This window comes from Pipistrellus kuhlii, unplaced genomic scaffold (assembly GCF_014108245.1).
Source record: "Pipistrellus kuhlii isolate mPipKuh1 unplaced genomic scaffold, mPipKuh1.p scaffold_m20_p_2, whole genome shotgun sequence".
NCBI classification, from domain to species: Eukaryota; Metazoa; Chordata; class Mammalia; order Chiroptera; family Vespertilionidae; genus Pipistrellus; species Pipistrellus kuhlii.
Window position 1 is genome coordinate 186,472,561 of NW_023425515.1, and position 21,437 is coordinate 186,493,997.

The 21,437-nt window shown below is 56.2% G+C and overlaps 1 protein-coding gene across 1 annotated transcript in view; it reads right to left on the reverse strand.

Moving 5' to 3' along the window:
- Positions 1-17,818, reverse strand: part of IGSF21 (immunoglobin superfamily member 21) — a 201,469-nt gene extending 183,651 nt beyond the window's left edge. The window contains exon 1 of the mRNA XM_036447298.1: positions 17,347-17,818. Coding sequence (XP_036303191.1) covers positions 17,347-17,416 — 70 coding nt within the window. The 5' untranslated portion in view covers positions 17,417-17,818. The remainder of the gene's footprint in view (positions 1-17,346) is intronic.
- Positions 17,819-21,437: the final 3,619 nt, after the last annotated feature.

The following is a 21,437-nucleotide window of genomic DNA, read 5'->3' on the forward strand; positions in this document are numbered from 1 at the left end:
CAGATATGGTCCCCTCCTGCTGGTGGCCTGGGACAGGTCACCAGCCCCGCTGTGCCTCGGCTTCCCCACAGATAGAATGAGAGGGGGGCTGAACCTAGCCAGAAAAGCTCCAGAACTTCCTCCAGCCCTGACGGTGGAGACGTCTCCTCACCCAGTCCACTCACTTTCCATTTCCCTCCGTGGCTGCAGGACTCTGCGTTCAAAGTAGAGCTTGAGTAGAAGATGGTGTTTAAATTAGGCAAGAAGGGCTCTTGGCTTAATTGGGGACAAGTATCCCCTCACCCATCACGTTGACCCATATCCTGGCCTCTCAAAGTGGTATGTGTGTTTGTGGGGTACCTCCATGGGAAATTGGGGTCCAAAGGGGCACAGTTTGAGAACCATGGGCCAAATCCTGCCTAGACCTTGTCATCCTCCATGGCCCACCTCATGTCTCAGGATTGTGCGTCTCTCCTGGTCACCACCAAACGCCCTGGCCTTCTCCATCCTAACACGTACATAGTCAGTGATTATGCTTCTTGATTGTTTGTAGCCCAGGGCCTGCCAGGGCTGGAACACAGACATTCAATAAACAGGACCCCTCCCTAAGCTTTGTAGACCGTGCCTCTGCTATTGTGAGGCCTTATTCTCCTCCGTAGCAGTTATCACTTCCAGCCTTATATTATACTAATGGCCCGGTGCACAGATTTGTGCACAGTGAAAGGGAAATTATTAGAAGAAATATTTTAATATTGATATTTACCCTTTCTCCCTCAGCACTTGGGAGCCAGGCGGTGACTTCACTCCCGCTGTCACCACTGGTCATCATCTGTGGGGCAATCAGGGGCCCCTGCTTGCACCTGCCTTGGCCTGATGCCACCGCTCACCTGCTCCACAATCCCACTGTGGTCCTGCTCTCATGGGGCCCCATCAGCGCCAGCAGTGCCTCCACTGCTGCCCACTGCCAGCGCTATGTCACCAACACCTGCCATGTTCCATGCCACCCTCTGGTGGTCAGCACACATCATACTCCTGGTCTCCTGGTCGAACACCTGGTCAATCACCCGTCCAAAGAGACAATTTACATATTAGGCTTTTATTATATAGGATACTTCTGTGTGCTATCTATCTAGTCACACAGTCTCAGAGGTAAGCTCCAGGAAGGCAGGTTTTACCTTTATTTTTTCTACTCACCACTGTATCCCCATGGCTCCCACATTACCTGGGACCTAGTATTGTAGGTGTCCAATGTATTGGATGGATGAATGATGGATGGATTGGTGATGGATGGATGAATGGATGATGGATAGATGAATGGATGGATTGATGATAGATGAATGGATGGGTTGATGGATGGATGATGGATGGATGGAGGATGGATGGATGAATGGATGATGGATAGTCAAAAGAAGGAAGGACAGAACTCTCCCTTCCTTCCCTGAAAGGGCGTGGCTCTGTCAGGCCTGTCAGCTCACTCAGCATTCACACCATCTTTGGTATGACTCCCTAAGGAGTCTATAAGCTCCTGGCAGGCAACTGTATCCTTCCTCCAGATACCGCAGCATCTGCATGAGCTTTTATTTTAGTTTCATAAACACTTGCCGATGCTTGCTCTGCACCAGGACCTGTGCCAGGCTCAGGGGACATAAAGATGAGTCACAAATAGCTTCCGTGTCCATGGTGCTGTGAGTCTAGTAGATGTGGGGAAATACTGGTTTAATGAATGAGTCAAGTAATGTCTTAGGTGAGACCTGCATAATGAACAGGGCTTAGTCCAAAGAAAGAAGCAGCTTCCAGCAGAAGGAGTGGCATGTGCAAAGGTCCTGGGGCAGTAAAGCACAGTGTCAGTGCTGAGGTCCTGCATGGCAGGGGATGGGGCTTTTTGTCCAGTTCTATGTTTCCCCAGGGGTTCCCCTCACACAGCACCCATCCTCCTCTTCCTAAACGCTGCACAATAGGCTTCCTCTGGGGCCACACTTTCTGGGGGATGAGAGGGAGGGGAGACCAGCTGCATCCCCTCCTGGTAACCTCCACACCCACGGAACCCACACGCATCTGCTAAGACCCACACTGCACTAAATATACCCGTCACATATGCCTCTTCTGTCTCCTTTCCAAGGGAACGAACATTGTTTAAGTAAAGCGTTTTAAATTTTAAAGAGCTGGCGTTGCGTGCTCTCTGCAGGAAGTTCTTAGCAGCATGTTGGAAAGGAATAATAATAATGATGCGTCTAGAGGCAGCAGAGCAGAACTGAGCAGGGAGGGGCCAGGACTGCAGTCTTCTACAGCGACTCAGCCCTAGAGCCCACGGTCCACTCTGGCTGTTGCTGGAGCATCTGAGTCCCTGAAAACCACCCAGAATTAAGACAGAAAATCCACAGAGCCCCAGAATCATGAAAGGTCAAGCTGGGAGGGATCTCTGACACAGAAAAAACAGTTAAAATGTGAGACCTCCTGGATTCAAAACTCAGCACAGCCACTTACGAGCTGTGTGACCCTGAATAAGTGGCTTAACCTCTCTGTGCTTCCGTTTCTTCTGCCATAAAATGAGGATACTAGAAGTACACGCCCCGTGGAGGTTTGTGAAGATGGTGTAATGAGTCGTTAATACAAGCAGGAGCTATCACAGTGCCTGTGTACACACAGCAAACGTGCAATAAATGTTTGCTATTGTTACCACTTTTCAGCTCACAAATGCCTACGCAATCCTTCAAGACCCAGTCATGTATGACCCCTTCTAGTGATATATAACTTTCCCCAATACCTCAGGCAGATTAGTAATCTCTTCTTCTGCCTCTGCACAAAGATTTGGCAGATATTTCAATTTTAGAATTTTCAATATCGTCCCAGGTGGTGTGGGACGCTCTGCAGAAGCGAACATGATGCTGTTGAAAATACAGCAAGAGAAGAAGAAGGGAAAAAGTCACTGACTATTCAGCTGGGCACTGGGAAAGACACAATGAGCTCCAGAACACAAGAAAGGGTGTGGCTCAGGGTGAAAGGGGAGAGGAAAGAATTCAAAGGAGAGTTCCTATCAAAACAGCTCCGGATCCAAAGATTGGATGGTGCAAAGCACCTTTGCATCAGCCGAGACTATGGTAACCAAGGAAACAACTATACCGAGGAAGAGGACCTTCTCCTCATCTGCCTGCGTCACAAATGTGTATGATGCATGGTGACCGTACGCCGTTCCGCCATGCTCCTCCGTTCAGGTGTGACTGTTTCCTACGTCCAGTGCTCCCAGGGAGCTCCGGAGGCTGGACACCCAATGGCCTTGATCGAGAGAGAAGCCACGGGCCCAGCAGAGGAGGAGAAGGTGGGAAACAGAAGAGAGGACCAATGCTTCCTGCACAGAAACGCCAAATGGGTGGGGCGCCTAACGGTCGAGGGAGAAAGAAGAATACGCATTTGTGTCATAATCACTAACGTTCAGCCAGTCGCTCTCTCATCGACAGGTCTTCACACTGCGCTCCATCGTCACGCCATTCACAGCCGCCGGGTTCATCTGTTTCCCGAGCCAGAAACAGAACACGCCGCTTCACCGCTTCAATGCGACAGCTGTGCTGGGATTTTTCATCATTAACACCCGAAATAATAAAACAGGCTTCATTTGTTAAAAAGGAAATCCAAATAGCCACATGTTTATCCTAATACGAATTAAGGAAAAATAAACTCAGGGTAACAAACCTATACATTATGCCTTTGCACAAAAACCAACAGAAAGAAAGGGAATCCATTTCAATTTGATTTGGGGAAAATGGTGATGTAAATAATAGCACAGAGCGGGTGTGGATATGACAAAAGTCGTGAAGGCGTGGCTGAAGTTTGGTGATCTCTGCAGTGTGCTCAGGCTCGGACCAGGGCATGGCTCAGAGCTGGCCAACCTGAGGGCAGCACCATCCCCCTCCCCCCCAAGGAATAGAGACTGGGGAGTTGCCCCTGAAGCCAGAGGCGGCAGCCCTGTACTCCGATGGAGGCCAGGCAGCCAGCACGGAGGGAGGACCAGCCTGTGGACATGGTCCCAAATTCAACGGGGAAATGAGTCAGGTTGGGAGCTGTGGTAGATGGAAGGGGACCGAACTAAGGAATGTTGCCCTGGCCAACTTGAATGTTGCCCTGGAAACTGAGAACCAAGGAGACTTTTCCTGGAGTTTTTCCTAAGGAATATTTACCCCCAGAGAGCAATCGACGCCCCTCCCTCCCCCACCAAGGGTCCTGCTGCCACTGGGCAGGACAGAGACCAAGCTGCATGGGGCAGGGCGAGTAGAAGACAGCAGTGCCACCAGATGGCATGCTGGCGAGGGCAGGGGCACACTGTCTTGCCTGGAGAATGAAGCGGGGATGCCACTGCCATGGGGATTTGTCATGGAAATTTCAGCAAAGCCCGGGATGTATGTCTCACGGATTTCAACCCGCAAAATGAGCGCTCATCAAAGACCATTTGAACGGCCACGGTGGATGGCAAAGAGCCAACGGGACAGAGGGGCGCAAGGCAGGTCGCCTCAGCCGACGGGGAGCTGCGAGCTAAGGGCGCTGCTGATGGACGTTCCCCCAAGAAACCATTTCCTCCTTTAAAGGCAGCAACTCCCTGAACTCCAGTGACACCCTGCCGAGATCTTGCTGAAATTGCAGCCCGGCCTGGCTCGGTGGTGATTGAGCGTCGACCTATGAACTAGGAGGTCAAGGTTGGATTCCCCGTCAGGGCACATGCCCAGGTTACAGGCTTGACCTCCAGTGTGGGACATGCAAGAGGCAGCCGATCCATGGTTCTCTTTCATCATCGATGTTTCTCTCACTCTCTCCCTCTCCCTTGCTCTCTGAAATCAATAGAAATATATTTAAGACATAAAATAAGTAAATAAAAGTGGCAGTGGTAATTCTGGCTTCAAGTAAAGGACAAAGACCGGGTGGTCCCAGGGGCAAACTTAACTCACTGTGCCCTCGCTTTCCCAACCTGCCTCTCCCTGCGGAAGGACGAGACGTGGAGCTCGTTCATGACGGATGTGGGCCAGGATGCATGTGATGAGGGCTCAGGGGAGGGCAGGAGAGATGACTAACGGGGTCTAAGGAGAGAGAACCTCTCCGTGGGCAACAGGATGGAAAATAGACTGGGGAATGACGCATAGGTGCGCCTTGGGGTAGACTCATCAATCAGTGAGGTGGCCCAGGGGACAGGGGAGGGGGAGGGGCATTGAAGAGTCTAGAGCAGAGACGAGGCATCGCAAAGGTCAATGCCAGCAGGGGCGAGGGCAGGCGTTTCCTCTCTGCAAACGGCACGGCTCTCCCAATTGCATGGGCCCCTGGAGAGCCAGCCCCATACTCATTTGCTACTTTTTGGCTCAGGAAGACCTAGCACCCACTCAGGGCTGGGCGTGGAAATTGACTGGTGTGGTTATGAACATGAATAGCCAATGCAGCACCGTGCACGGCCTCGTTTCACCATCACCCCCACTCTATTGGGGAGTTAGGAACACAATCCCCATTTTACAGATGGGGCAACTGAGGCTTAGCGGGATGATGCGAGCGCTCTGCTCTTTGCTCCCCCAGCTCACTCTCCTCCCCCCTCTCCACCAGCTCTGTGCCTGGCAGGCCAACCTGTAGGGGCATCCAACTGGGTTTGGTCAATGAGCGACACCAGCAAAAGACTCATCAACAGGAAAAGGCTGAAGTTGAGGCATTTCTCCCTCCAGTTCCCTGCCAGGTGACCCCAAGTTGGCTGCATCCCTGTCCCCAGACCCACAGTCATGTCAGGCAGCCCCCCTGCACTGCCCTCTTCTCAGTCTAGGGGTGTTAACAGCTCCCTCTGTCTCTAACCCCATGGGGCTGCACCATCCCCTAGCTAGGGGTGTCGAACTCAATCAGAGAAGGGGCCAAAATCTAAAATCCAGCCTAAATCGTGGGCCGAATGGTTTACTGAACAGTCATAAACTGTCATTGTGATGGGAACTCAGCGGAGTGCAGTGATGACAGCGAGGTGCGGGCCACATTGCAAGGCCTGGCGGGACGGATTTGGCCCGCGGGCCTTGTGTTTGACACATGTGCCTAGACCCACGCAAACAGCCCCTGCAATAAGCTACCTCAGACTCCACAGCTAAGCCCCGTGTTTCCTTCTGGCACCTGGCTGGTAGGCAGGGGGGTAAAAGAGTTCACGAAGCCACAGAGCTCGCCAACAGCCGTGCTCACCCTTGAACCCGGCCTCCAAAGCCCAAGTGGGTCCCTCTGAAGTGGGGTTTCCCAACGGCCAACATTCACAGCCGCCACGGTCACAGACTGGCCGCCTCCACCAGCTACCTGCGCCGCAGTGCACTTAACATTTCTCTTTAATGCAACTCATTTTTTACTTACATAAGCCGTTTTATAAAGAGAGAATTTAAATCACTGCCCCCAATGCCTTAAACAAAGGACAGCTGAAAAAGAATTGCCACAAAACCAAAACACTTATTAAGTCTTGCTGCCACTGGCTGGCTGAAGCCTGGGTGCCCTAGACTGATAGGGTTTGCTTTGGATTATTTTTTATTTTTTAATTTTTTTGGAAAGTGATCAGCAAGTGGTAGAGGGTGTTAAGGAAATGAGAGAATCAACCCAGGCTTTCTCCTGGGCACAACTACAAGGACAGGACAAGCGAGAAACTCCCTTCCTGAGATTCACTCTGGTGGGTTGCTAATGGGCAGGCTCCACCTATAGAGGATCTGCCAGGGTTCTTGTTCCAGCATTAAGAAAGGCTCAGCAATCTGGAGAAAGACTGTGTGTAACTGAGGTAAGAGTCTAGGGACGAAAGATAATTTTGAAAGGCATTGGGGGTTAGAGGAGCCTAGCTAAAGAAACTAAGTTCTCCTTGTCTCAGGACCCCTTGCTTTTTATTAACACAAATTGTCCTAAGGCAAGGTGGAGATATACACTTCAAAGAGCAGGGTTTCATTTACAGAGTCCATTGTCAGATTGGGGAATAGCCTACAGCTGTTCAGGTATTTGGCCAGTAGGAGGCAATCACATGTAGATGAAGATGCCCTGAGCTGTCTGACAGCAAACAATCAAATTAATGCATCCTTTTCAGGTTTGGGGAAATGCCTTTAGCCATTCCAACAGGTGATACCTTATGTGACTCTGCCCTAGTGGAGTCCCCAAGTTCCATGAACCTTTTGATGGAACTCTTGCAGTTATGACATGCTGGAACTGGCTTCTGGCAAGGATCATTGCCTTGGGCCCCAAGTTCAAGTTCAACAGAACTTCCTGCAGTGGTGGGAATGTCCTGTCTATACCTGTGCCACCCAGTGCAGGAGCCACTGGCCACAAGCCCACGGAGCACCTGGAATGTGGATGATGTGGCTGAAGATCTACATCGTGTTAGACTCAGTTCAGTGAAAGCTGAGCTGCTTTGCTTAGTTTTCATGTAAACGTCAGTCAGCACCCATGGCCACGTACTGAACAGCACAGCCCTAGACTGTAAGCCCCAGCAGGGTGAGAACTTGCCTGTTCATTCTCTGAGTTTCTAGAACAACACAGTGCCGGGCCCCTGGGAAGCATTCCATTAATTTTTTGCTGCACCAATGAATGAGTCAGGGAACGAACGAATGAATGAATAAATGAATGGCACTGCGTCCTGCCAACAAGAACCTGCTCGCTCTGCAACTCAGATTGTCCTGGGAACTAACTCTTCCCCATGAGGTTTGCCTTTCTCCTACGACTGCCCCTTCGGGCAGCCACAGGCCGAGGAATTCCCCATCCGAGGAGGCTTCTTCCCTTCCACTCTGCCCGCGGCCCAAGTGAACAAAGGCGTCTTTGTGCTTGTGGTCGCCTTCAGTCCTCCACCTCGCTCTCTCCTCCCCCGTCTGGGACACTAGGTGCCCAGGGACAGTTAGCCACTGACCACCTGCTTCTGTGGCACCAGGAGCCTGGCCTTGGGCTACTATACAGCCTGAATACTCCCTGGACAAAAGCTGGCACTGGGGCATGAGCGCCAGGCCTAAATGCGGACGCCACCCACCCTCTGTCCGCACCAGCCTCGGTCTTCACTCTGAGCCCCCGCCCAGGCCAGCCCAGCCCAGCCAGGGCCGCCATGATGGACGCCTTCCTCTGGGCAGCCTGAGGGAGAGGGGAGGAAGAGGCAGCGCTGGGGAGATAAAGGAGGCGCCAGGCGTTGGTGACAAACAGCCCCACCGGAGGAGCGCCAGTGAAACAAAAGGGCAAAGGGAACTGCTTGGCACAGGAACAAAACCCACGGCTCAGCTGCTCCTCTCCCCGGCGACTCCCAAGCTGCTCCAATGATTTATGAGGCCGGGGTCGCTCCCCACGGGAGTGCCGCCAGGATCCCCACCCGAGTCTGGGAAACGCTGATGGGGGAGAGCAAGGCTGAGGATGGGCCTCAGGACTGGGAGGGAGAAGGCCCAGGGTATGTGCCCACACAAGAGTCACTCCTCCCTCCTGCCTCAGTTTCCTCAGCTTTCAAATGGGGGCAAGGAGAGAAAGGCAGGTATCTCTCAGCTCCCTGCTGGCCCCGCTGCTCTGTGATTCCAAACCTGGGGCTGGGTCACGCTCCACACAGAAAATCTATAGCACACACCCTCCTCCCGGGCACTGGGGTTTGTGAACACTTCTTCTCACCAGCTTGTGCTGGGGTGTGGACAACCATTATTATCGCTGCGGCAGCTACTTTTCACACACCAACTAAGGACTAGACACCGTGCTCACAAACTCTTTGGGTCACGTGACTCGCCCTCCCAGCAGCACCCCCAGACCTTCCACCAAGACAGCCATGTGTTCAATGAGAGCAATGGAAGCTGAAAGTGATGAAGAGGTCAGCTGAGCTCACATGCTGGACAAGTGGTGGAGATGGGATCTGAACCCTGGTCCGACTCCAAAGCCATGCCCCCTGGAGATCTAGAAGCTCCTCCCCAGAGGCGCCCTCCTCCCATCACTCTGCCTCAGACCAGAGGTACAAGTTCCACCTGGAGCAGCCCTCTCCCAAGCCGGGCCCTGCGACCTTGATGGGGCTTGGGCAGGGGACTGGCTTCCCCTCCTTGCAGTCTCCAGATGACGGCTTCTCTTCCTTGAGGCTGCATCTCTTTGGGAACCCCAGAGCCATCATTTACAACCCAGTGGCGGTTCCAATGAGTTTCCAGCTTCAGGTGGCCCAGAAAAGCCAAATTAATCTTCCTGGAGCACTACTCTGGGACGGTCTCTCCTCTCTCTTCAACTGCTCCCCAAAGCCCCGGGCTCCAATCCAGACCCCTCCTCACCAGGCGCTCGGGCCTCTGCCAACAATGCCAACCTCATTCCCAGTTTCTCATGAACACCTTATGCTCAGGTGGGGCTTGGCATGAATAGAGGTTTAGTGCATGCATTTTCCCTCCTTTCTCCCCATCCCCCGCCCCATCACCAATCAAGGGCAGCTCCCTCCCCAGCAAGGGGAACTCAGGAGGAAGAGGAAGCCCTCTGGTGTTCCCATCACCTTCTATCTATTGTTGGCCCATCCCTCAGGTGCCAGCTGTGATGCCAGCGTGAGTGATGGACAATGAACACCTTCTCACACTGGGAAGGACCTCCAGTGGTTACTGTGCAGGGCCAGGCTCAGGAAGACCTCATTCATTCATTCATTCATTCAATAAACACATCTTGAAGATCTGTTCAGAACCAGAACCCATGCCAGGATCTGACCCTCAAGAGCTCTCTGCTCAACAGCAAGACCAACGCACAACCACCTCCAGCCGCAGAGCAGGTGGTTTTAGCAGTTGCCCAAGGTGCCGCTGCCAGCACACTTAGGGGACACCAGAGTCACTGGGGCCCGGGGTGTACTGGAGGGTGGGAAGTGGGCGAGCAGAGGCTTGGAGAGAGGTTACTGGGGGTCAGAGGCTGTGTCTGCTCTCTGTGCCAATAAGGAGCAGAAGTGGGGGAAAAGGAGAGGAGGGTAGGAGGGGAGGAGAGGAGGAGGTGATGAGAAGACCAGGAACCTCCCAGGCAGGCCTAGTCTGTGGGCTGGAGAGAGGAGGGCTCTGGTCTCCATGCTGTGTGACCATGGACATAAGTGTCCAAGGCTATGGATGGGGGATGTTAACACCCAGTCGGATGGCAGTGGAGGAGGGAGGAGGTCACATCAGCACAGTAACAACCGCAGCACCCAGCTCACAGCTGAAGTTTCTGGCCTGTGAGCTCATGGGGAGCTGGCCTGCCTCACTCCAGACCCCTGAGGACCGAATGAGGCAGTGCAATGAGTGGGGGAGGGAAGGAAGGCTGGGCTCACAGCCACCAAATCCGGGTTCAGTCCAGCCACTTCCTACATTTCTCATCTCTCCAAGCCTCAGTTTCCCTGGGTGTTCAATAGGCTCAAGAGTAGCTGCCTTCCGTCTGATACAAGGACGACGTGGACCAATGGGTCTGCCAGCAGGTTGTCAGCTCTCGATTGCTATCAGTGGGCAGAGAGTTGGGGTGTCCAGAGTCAGCATCTCCACCACTTTGATTATTTGAGCATCCCCAAGAAAGACAGAAGCAGAACTTGGCTGACAGGAAGTTCACCTGTAAGACCAGTCTCAACTCCACGTGCCATAGATAAGCCTTTGCACACACTTTTCTGTAGAAAGCCATGGACCCAGCCCTCTCTAAATCAAGATACATGTGTCTAACGGCCAGAGGTGGTGTATGCACCAAACAACCTCTATTGCGCACTTACCATGTGTCTCATGGAGAAGATTCGGTGGCAGACCTGGATAGTGTCCCTGTCTTCAGGGAGCTTTTAGTTTACTAAGGTGGGATGTGGGAGGTCCACAGTGAGGCTGGCTCCATCCCCGAATTTCACTGGGAAAATTTCCATTGGATCTGGAGCTGCACTGGGGAGGGGGGGAGGGGGAGCATGCGGGACAGCAATGCCGCAGGTCTCCAGGGAAAGGCAGGAAGCAGACGATGGAATCCATCACCCCAGCCTGGGATCCCAGAGCAGCTAATCAACGACTCTGAGGCCCATCAGGCCTTAGGGAGGCTGTCCAGTGGGGTCTTTCTTGCAAGTTGCAGAAATCACTCTTGACAACTCAAGCCAAAGAAAGGGAACCAATGGAGCAGGACAAGCTGAAGCGGGTGGCCTTGGGAGGACTCTTGCCACATGAGCTGGACAGCCCTGGCAGAACCATGGTTAATGCTGGTCCCCTCATCAGAGCCAAGAGCTCTGCATGCCACGACTTGTTCCACCCTGTCAGCTCCCTGCCAGGTAGGGCCCGCCATTATTTCTTGGGAAACCAGCAAAGCCCAGTTTATTGGGGGCCTCCACTGGCCAGGGAAATGCGCCAGTGAGTCTCAGTCTTCCTGACGCTATGCTTACAATTCAGGTTCCAGGGTGAGTGTGACTGGATGGGCTCGTCTTGGGGGCGTGTTACTTGATGGTGCCCTCTACAAAAGTGGGGTGCAATTGGGAGTGGTGCTTGCATAATCCCCCAAAGCAAATCTGGCATTTTGCCAGGAGATGAGATGCAGGAATGGCCTGGGGCCAAGCCCAAGACCAGATTCTTTTCCGGGTGTGGCAATGTCCGTTTCCACCCCTGTGGGGAGCTACTCTGCACACCTCCAGCTCCGTGCACACAGCATCCATTGGCTGCATCCATGGGGCCTCGGACAGTGGATTTTGCTGTTTGTGGGCCCCTTCAGCCACTGCACCCCCCTTGTATGTGTAACGATGGGTTCCAGGATCTCATCTCTCTGGTTCGTCCCCAAGCACCTCGTCCTGAAGACAGACACCTCTTAGGAAGTGATGTCATGTGTTTCCACACCACCACCATCTATCACTCAAAACGGAAAGCTTTGCATCCCCCTCACAAATGGTGGAGGCAGCTGCAACCCCCTTGCAAATGAGGAAAAATAACTAGTTCCTCCTGTCCTCCAGGACCAGCAGTGTCGGGTTGCCTTAGACCTGGGTTTGAAACTCCCAGATCTTCCTCTTTAAAAAGATCCCAAGCCTCATTCATTATTTAAGGAAGAAAAAAAAGGAAGGAAGATGTGGGAGTTGGGGGTTGGTGAGGAGGAAGATCCTGGGTCTCTTGTCCTCATCAGCAAAATGTGGCTAATAATCCTGCCTCGTGGGCTGTTGGGGGCATTTAATGCCTAAAGAGCATCTCTAGGTGCATAATACATGGTAGCTGTCAGCAACCTCGCTCTTCTTTGTCCCAGTCCTCACGGAGACTCTAGGAGACCTGCCTCTAGCTCTTTGCTCACACAGGTTTCTCTTCCTGGCATCCCCGCCCCCCACCCTGCTTCTCCCACCCCCTCAGCCCTGGGCTTAGGAACATCCTCCCTTTACTTCAAGGCCTAAATGTCTCCCTCCCCTCTGAAGCATCCTCTTCACACCCCAATTAATCCCTCTCCCCTCACCCCCCCCCTCCACCCAGAACCTGCTGGAGGGGCATCAATTCACTTGGCCCCTAAGCAGGCATCAAAGCACTTCGATCCGGACCGCCGTGCCTCTTTCCAGGAACATGCCCAACCTCTCCCCGCACTGGGGTGAGGACCCCTGTCTCAGGCCTTCCTCTTTTCAGAAGCGCCCCGCCCACAGCAGATGCCCACTCATTGTCTAGATGATGATGAGGACTTTCGGGGACACCCGCTCTCCCATCTGTGCAGACAAACACACTGGCAATCCTCTCAATGGGGATTTGGGCCGGAGAAAAACACCCAGGGAGGGAATTGGATCCATTGCAACCGTCCATGTGGCTGGAGCGGGGAGGGGACTGACTGCAGGCCGGTCTCCCTAGGAGACAGCATGGCACAGAAGGGAAGAATCCCATGCCGAAATCTCTGCTTGCCATGTACTGACTGGGTGGCCTTGGGAAGGTCACTGAACCTCTCTGAGCCTCAGTTTACTCATCTGCAAAATGAGGCTAATTTTACCTCTCAGGGTGGTTGTAAGCATTCAAGGGGATGAGAACGGCAACGCACAATGCATGACATACAGTGAGAGCTCAGCTAGGGTCCAAGCTCCAAGCCCTCGTTCCCGCTAAGTGAAGAATCAATCTTCCGCTAAGCCAGCAGTCAGCAAACTCATTAGTCAACGAAGCCAACTATCAACAGCATGACGACTGAAATTTCTTTTGAGAGCCAAATTTTTTAAACTTAAACTTCTTCTCATGCCACTACTTCAACATAGCCTCTTGCCCAGGCTGTGGTATTTTGTGGAAGAACCACACTCAAGGGGCCAAAGAGCAGCATGTGGCTCGAGAGCCGAAATTTGCCGACCACTGCACTAAGCTGTTAGCAGAAAACCCTCCCACCGAGTTCAGGGCTGTGTTCCCCATGATGAGCACAGTGCCTCGCGCACAATCGGCACACACTAGACGTTTGTGGGCACAGGAATAACTGAATTTCAAGGGGCCTGAGGATGGAGCAGAGGTGGGCAGGGTGGTAGGCCAGGTCAGACACCTGCATGGATGCCAGGAAAGCCGTTAACAGGACTAACCAGCCTCCTCTTTGTTTGGCCTGTCACAGACTGCTTATTCAGAAGCCCAAGCAAGCTGCTCAAACCCCTCCACCTCCGTCCCCCAGCACCCCGCCCTGAACTGTAGCAGCAGTTACATGTGTATGAGACAAAGACTCTGGAAAGTCAGGCAGCCAGGCCCTTCTAAGGCATCACTGGTCCCTAGCGTGGCCCTGCACCCCGGGACTCTCTGCAGCCCGAGAGAGGGGTCATGGGAAGGAAAGAGGGAGTCTGGGGCTAGACCAGCTGGGAGCCAGAAGGAGCCAGTGCTCCTGCCATGAACAAATCTTAAAACGCTGAGCCTTGCTTTCCCGATCTGTGAAAAGAGGAGCTTAAACCCATCGCACAGCGTACGTGAGGGCTGTGAAGCAGCCAGCACGTGCTGGACACGTGGCAGCTGATCCACATAATCGTGGTTATTGGAAACGCAAAACCCCAGCTCCGACATGAGACAGGCGCGCTCTGAGCTTGCTGGAGGCTTGCTGTGGAAGGGTTGTTACATACGGGGTCTCAGCACCGCACTGGCAGGGGCTCTCTCCTCTGGAGCCTATCCTCTGGCCTAAGGCGTTAGGGTTGGGGAGGAGGAAGATCAGCTGCTGCTTCAACAAGCTTCTCCTGCTTAGAAAACAACAGACCTTTCAGAACCACTGAAGTGATCTCCGAGGTCGCTACCAGCCCTAACAGTCTCTGCACATAAAAGAGAAAACCCAATGCAACCTCTCAGGCAAAGCTCCAGTTTGCATCTGGGGTGGGAAGCGAGTGGAGGTGCTGCCTGGGGGTCGGGACATTCTGGGGGAGCAGGAGAGAAGCAGCCTGCCCACAGCAGGCCCTTTAACAGAGCTGCCGAGGGCTCAGAAGGAGCCTGCGGTGCCCAGCCCCAACGGGTCAGGGCATGGGGTGGGGGTGGAGAGGGAGGATAAAGATATAAAATCCTCACGCCAGCTCCAGCAGCACAGCCCTGCAGTCTCAATGCTGCGGCTGCCTCAGCCCAGCCAAGCTAGCCACCCCCCTCCAACCCACCTGCTGATGCGTGATGGTGCAGAGAGGACTGGCAGGGCCTCTGGCTCCCCCTAACTGGGCCTGCCCACCCCTACTCTTCCTGAAGAATTTCCCAGAGCCCCATGTGGCAGGTCCAAGAGCCATTCTCCAGACCCCACTTCCAACTCCTGGGGCCCCACCCCCTGGGGCCCCCACCCCCACCCCCACCCCCACCCCCACCGGGGCCACTGCGCAGGCCCAAGAGCAGAGCTTCCTTCCCAGAAGTGCCCGGTTGAAAACTGCCATTCAGGCGCCCTGGGTGATGGAGAGCAGGGGGGCTGGGGGGGGGGGGGCGGGCAGTGGCAGGCATTTCCCGCCACCCAGCCAGCCAGCCTGTGAGAGGACTCCTGGACTCTTTTCTAACCCACCTCTCTGAAGAGGAACCCCTTTGCTTTGCAACCCACAGGGGCAGAACAGGCCAGGCACATTGGCCGAGACCCCCTCTGGTATGACCGCCCCGTCCCCCACTGAGCAAGCAAGTTTATGATTCTTGCTCCAGATTCTATGCTCCTTGCCCCAGAGGCAGCCTGGGCAGGTGGGCCTGCAGAGACTAGTGCCAGGCGCTTGGCTCTTGGTCCAGGAAGCGCGCCCTCCTCCGGCAAGCCGGCCTCTTGCATCTCTTGCGGACCCTACTGTATCCCCGCCCCCTCTCGGGCACTGACTTGGAGGCGGGAAGGAGAGACCCCACCCACGCGCAGAATTGTCTCCTCTGCGGAGAACAGGCTGCTCCCCTGCCAGCTGGGACCCTGGTCCGCTCCCCAGGCTCGCAAAGTTCCCGGTGCGCGATCCGGGTCTGCGCCTCTCCTTCACCCTGAGCAGCAGAGCTGAGAGGCCAGCCGGCTCCCCAAGCTCAGGCTCCCCAAGCCCAGAGGCACTCACCCCGGGTCCTGGGCCCGCCTCCCGCAGCCTGCTCTGGAGGCGGGCAGGGGGCTGCAGGAGGCCCGCAGCTCTGGAGCCAGAAAACGCTGTTCGCGGTTCCCCGGAGCTCGCAGGGTGGGGTCCTGATGGAGCAGGTTTCCCACCAAAGCTTTTCCCATCGCTCGCCGTCACCCCCCTCTCCTGCCGGGTCTCTCTGTTCTGAGCATTGGGGTTGAGGGGGTGTGGGGGGGGAGGGTGCTCACTTCCTGCCTCCAACCCCAAGCCCTGCTCCCTGCAGTGGCCAGGTGAGGGCTCCGGTGCCTCTCAACAAAGCCCCGCGCCTTCTCCGTGGAGGAAGCGCAGGAACGGGGCAACCCCTACCCCCACCCCTCCCCTCCATCCAACCTCTCCCTCTAGGGGCATCCGAGGTTGGGGATAGAATTTAATCCACTTTGAGCTCCCAGGATGGGGGACAAAGTGGGGGGTCTGCCTTCCCCTGGGTCACACCTGCCTCTCCCCCTCCGGCCGGCAGGGCCACCATCAGGCTCCCCTCTGCAGACCCGCGCCCTCCAAGGACCACGGAGAAGAGGGGGTGGGGTTTAGGGGCGCCCCTCCCTGGCAAGCACTCCAGGAGCCTCTTAGGCACCACCCTTAGGGCAAGGCGTGCACAGAGGGCAGTAGGCTCCCCCACCTCCATCACCCCATTGAGTCAGGGGCTGAGCCCTACTGGCCATGGCCACAATGGCTACTTCTTGGCACCCCCGGCCCTTTGCCCCCTCCACGACGGAGCCAGGCTGTGACTCCAGAGGGGCTGGTTTGGGGCACCCAGGTTTGACAGAGGCTTAGGGAGGATCCAGGACCAGGACTCTGACCCTCGAGGGCTCCTCCCTGGTCCCGCCTCCCTCCAGCTGGGCGGCTGGCCCATGCCTGGCTCCCGGACCCAAAGGTGCCTGAGTCGCAGGTTCCACTCCCGCAGCTTGTAAGCCAGAGCAGGAGGCACCCAGGCAGTGGAGGACCGGGGGCTGCGGAGCCTCGGACCTCGGATGGCTAGCTCTGGGGAGCCCGCTAGGCTTCCTCCTTCCAGCTGGGACCAGTCCATGCGGGACACACACATGCCACCGCTCAGCCTCCGCACCCCCACGCGCCCACACCTGCCCCCCAACCACACGCTGGGTCCACAACACGACCCCCCTCCCCTCGCAGCACCTCCAGGCTCTGCCCAAGGGTCACATCCCCACCTGCTGTGCACGCACGCCGCCGCCCAGAAACAGTCCTCTGCTGTCACACACCCCTCCAGGGGCCCGCACGCTTGGGGCACGCGTGGAATGCCACACCTCGCACACGCACCCACCCTTCACCACGCTCACACAGACAGCCGCACGAGCTCACACACTTCACACCCTCACGGAGGGGCTGACACCCCCTGAGCCCCAAGCACTCTGGCTCTCTCTCTCTCTCTCTCTCTCTCTCTCTCTCTCTCTCTCTCACACACACACACACACACACACACACACACACCTTCCCCGCGTAACTGACACAGACACTCTGCACCCCTCCAGACACGCTCATGCCCGCACCCGCACACACATTCGCATCTCTCAACGCGCTCCCGCACCCTCTTCACACGCAGCTTCTACCCGGCACCCTCACACCCCGGCACCCTCATACCCAGGCACCCTCACACCCGGGCACCCTCACACCCGGGCACCCTCACACCCGGGCGCAACAAAGGCACGATCTCGCGCGCACACACACACTCACACGCACACAGAGACACGCACACACATGCACACACACACACACACACACACACACACACACACACACTGGCACAGACCGAGCCCAGAGCGCTCTCCCCCGGGAGACAGTCTCCCCGCCTCCCTCGCCGAGCCGACCAGCTCCGCAGATCCCCACGCCAGGACCCGCGCTCGGACCCGAGCCTCGCGGAGCACCCCCGCCCGCGCCCCTCCCCGGCGGCGGCCCCAGCCCCCGGCCGCTGCCCGGCCCCGCGGGCCCGCACTCACCGCGCGCCAGGTGGAGGGTCGCGGCGAGCAGCAGGCAGCCGCAGCCGCGGAGGCTCGGGGCGGCTCGCATGGTGCCCGGGGGCGGGCGGCGCTGGCGGGGCGGCGGCGGCGACGAAGGCGGAGGCAGGTCCCCTCGCCATGGGCTCAGGCGCGCTCCTGCCTCGGGCCGCCGGCCGAGACGGCGGGGGACAGCGCGGGGCGCCGCGGGGGCGCCCCCATGCCGCCGCGGCCCGGCTGCCCGGGCGCCGGGCTGGACTGGCTCGGGCTCCGCCGGGCGCCGCGATCCTCGGGCTCCGGGCTCCGGGCTCCGGGCTCCGGGCGTCCTCCGGGCGCGCAGCTGCCGGCTCCCGGCTCCGCGGCTGCGAGCGGCACCGCCAGCGCCGGGATCCGGGTCCGCGGCGGCGCTGGAGTTTGGAGCCAAATTGCGCTCTCGCTGCCTCGCACTCGCCTCTCCCGGCTGCGCGAGCGCCCCCCTCCCAGCGCCCTCCCTCCGTCCCTCCCCTCTCTCCCCGCCCCTCGCCCTCCCCTCCCGCCCTCCCTCCCCTCGCCGCGCTCTCCGCTGTATTATACAGACTTTTCTTTAATCCTTTCTGGGCTGTTCGGTTTTCTCCGCTAAGCCGATTTATTGCAGGGAGAAGGAGAGTTCCCTCCCTCCCCCCACCCTCCTTCTTTCTTTCCTCCCTGTCATCTCCCCCACCCCTACCTCCGAGGACACCCTCCCCCTCACACCTCCCTGGAAACCCTTGTCTTCACAACCATCGCCCAGCTGACCTAGGCTCCTGCCCTCCAGAAGCCAAGCTCCAGCTGACCCCACTCCACCTAGTTCCATCCCTGGGATTCCCCTGCTCCCCGCACTGCCCCCCCCCACACACACACACACTGATGGGGAGGCAGCCTCAGGGCCTCCTAGGAGGGATGCCTCCACAGCGGGCAGAACAGGCAGGGTGTGGCCCCAGACCTGGCCTTGCCCCTTACTGGTAGTAATGCCTTGAGTGGAAAGGACCAGGGGCACAAGTGTTCTGAAACTTTCCAAATCAGGGGTGCCCTCCCCCAGGAACGGGGAAATGGGGTGTTTTGTCCCTTCTTCCTGGAACATCCACAGGCTTGGATCCAGCCGGGAATGGGTAAGGAACCGGCTGTGTCCTCTTGGCCGAGGCTAGGTTTTCACTTTGTTGGCAGATCTGATGCCGCCTTTCACTCCAGCCTGAGGAGTGGACCGTGGGGCTTGTATCTTAGCCTTTACCTCCCACCAACACACACACACACACACACACACACACACACACACACACCATGGAGCTTGGGGCCTGGCTGTGGGCCTTCGGGTCTCCTAGGAGGGAGAGCCCTCAGGGTGAGCTGGGGGCGAGGTTGGATGGGGCAACTCAGCGCATGTCATCCCTGGAGAAGGCCAGCTGGGGCACAGCCAGGTCAGCATGCCAGGCCAGGCCTGAGCTCAGAATGCAGGTCTCCAGTTCCGGACCCAGCGTGCTCTCTACAGCACTCCACAGAGAATTCCCAGCTCCCCCAGCTCCGTCCCCTTGCCTCATGGACTTCTACACTACTTACCCAGCTGGCCAATGGGTACACAGCCAGCTGCACCTGCAGCCCTTTGAGGGAAGGCAGTGAGCAGTGGGTGGCTGCTAAGCCTCCTGATGGGGAGGCCTGTGCATAGATGCCCCCTGGCAGGGACCTGCCTCCTCCCTCCGCCCTCTCCCAGCCTCACCACAGGCTCCCCCAGGCAGCCCTGCTGCAGCCCCTCCCCCCCCTCTACCCGCCAGGGCCCCAGCCCCGAGAAGGTGCGATTTGCATTTATGAAGACCTGGAAGCAAATGTTCACCTGACAGGCTTTAGAATGATCCTCTCAGTAAAATAATAATAATGATCATAATAAACCCTTATAAATAGGTGTTTGATTACAGTTTGTCCCTACGAGGATTTTTTATTTTTTTTTTGAATCAGACTAATTGGCTGCCAGGCTGATGGGGCTGGTTCTGGCTTGAATACCAGAGTCTTGGGTCCTTTCTTTTCACTTTGGCTGGCTGTCCTTCCCTCCCGCTCACCCACCCCCTCCCAGGTCTCTCCTTTCCCAAGTTGCTGGGAGCCAGCTTAAGTCACCTCTCCACACCCTCCCTCCTTTGGGCTGATCCAATGATGCCAAGTCTCTGATTGCCTCCTCCCCAACCTCAGCTCTGGCCAAGGAAAATGCCACCAGAACCCACCTCCATCCTGGGTGCCAAGCTCTCTGCGGAAGGCCGTTCCTGCCTGGGGAGCAGTGTCAGGACCCTCGTGTTGGCAGGTTGGCCTGAGTTCATCAGCTGAACCCTGAACAGGTGAGGGCTCCTGTCTGTGCTCACTGCAGTCCAGCCATTAGAGAGGGAGCCAGGGCTCGGGTGGGATTCCAGCTCCCTGCTCACCCATGGGTCCCTCTGGGAAAACATCCCCAGAGAGCAGCAGGAAGAGGCTAGAGATGCCTCCATTGTGGTAGCTCTGAGCGACATCTAGCAAGGGGCTAACACGGAGGGAAGGAGGCCCGTCAGCCAAGGGGTGTGGGTGGGGTGCTCTTAGGGCCAAGGATTGCACCAGGAGAGGAGTAAAGTAGGCCCTTCAGCCCCAGGACTTCCGAATCATTCCCACGCTCTTGTAATCTCAACCTGTATGAGAATTATTGCTCCTCTTAGCCAGGTCCTGGCACACAGTAGGCCATTGAGAAATCCTTGTTGGATGGGTGGATGGATGAAGGCAGGGCACTGCATTCTCAGCTCTTGTGCGAGGCTGCCACTTGGCAGGTGTTGGCGGGCCTCCTGTAGCAGGAACCTTCTCAGAGAACTGACGCCCTCCCCCTGGGTTGCGTGCTCAGTAATACCACCACCTTCGTACACCCTCTCTTGGGGGACCCCGTGCATCCAGCTCCTGTTTTATAAAACACGGCTTCTGAGACCTTTCTTCTGCCCCAGAGACAGGCATACATGAAGCACCAAGAGCCCGGTTAGCAGAGGGCACAGGTGATTTAGCCAAGAGGAAAGTCACCCAGGGCAGCCACAGGCTTTTAATTTGCTGAACGCCCCTTGGCTCCTGTCTCCTAATGGATGGGCCGCCAGCAGCATGATCTCCACTGGCAGTCCTGGCACTCAGACCCGTGAGTCAGGATGGCACATGCCTCCTCCTTGTGCCATGGCTGAGCAGGGAGGTGCCCTGGACCTCCCAGGGGCCAAAGTGGGAGGGTCTGTCCTCAGCCTCCCTCTGTCCATGGTGCTGAGCGAGGCTCTCCCAACAGAGGGCGCTACAGCACAAAACAAATCTCTTTCCTCCTGACCCTAAGATACACTCCCAGAGGTCAAAGGGGTCCTCTGTGACCTCTAGTTTGTTTGTTCCCAGGAGAGGGGCGGGATATGTTATATTATTATTATTGATCACAGCCTCGTTTCCAAAGGTGTGGGCTCCCAGGCTTGGGGGAGGTTTGATAATGGTGCTGAGAGTAGCAAGCATTTATGAAAGTGCTTCTCCTTTGCTGGGCACTCACTGAGCATTCACAGTAGCCTGTGAGGCTGGACTACCATTATTCTTATTTTACAGATGAGAAAACTAAAGCACAGAGAGGCTAAGCAACGTGCCTAGTGCCACACAGCAACAGAACCAGATTTCTACCCAGGAAGAGTCCAGAGCGGGAGCTCTTGATTGTTCATCCTGGCTAAAGTACACACATTCACACATGACATGTGTGTGCGCACACATACACAGGCTCACGAAGCCAATATTTCTCTGAGAAATGGGATTTTTAAAACTTTCCTGAGCTCAGTGTGATCCACCTCTCTGATCTCATTTAATCATCATAAGAGCCCTCTGTGGCAGCTTTATTTATGCCGAATTTACAGATAAGTAAACCAAGCCTCAGAGAAATGAAAAGAATTGTGCCAAGTAGCTGAGGTAGAGGAATGCTGGATTCTGGGTCTGCCTCAAAGATCTATTCATGAGAATGTTCTCATTCTCTTTTCACCATCACCCCCCCCTCCCTTCCTTACCCCCCCCCCCATTCCTCCCCGCCTCTTATATACATACACTTACTCACGCAGTCCTCTGGCTCCTTGCTACCT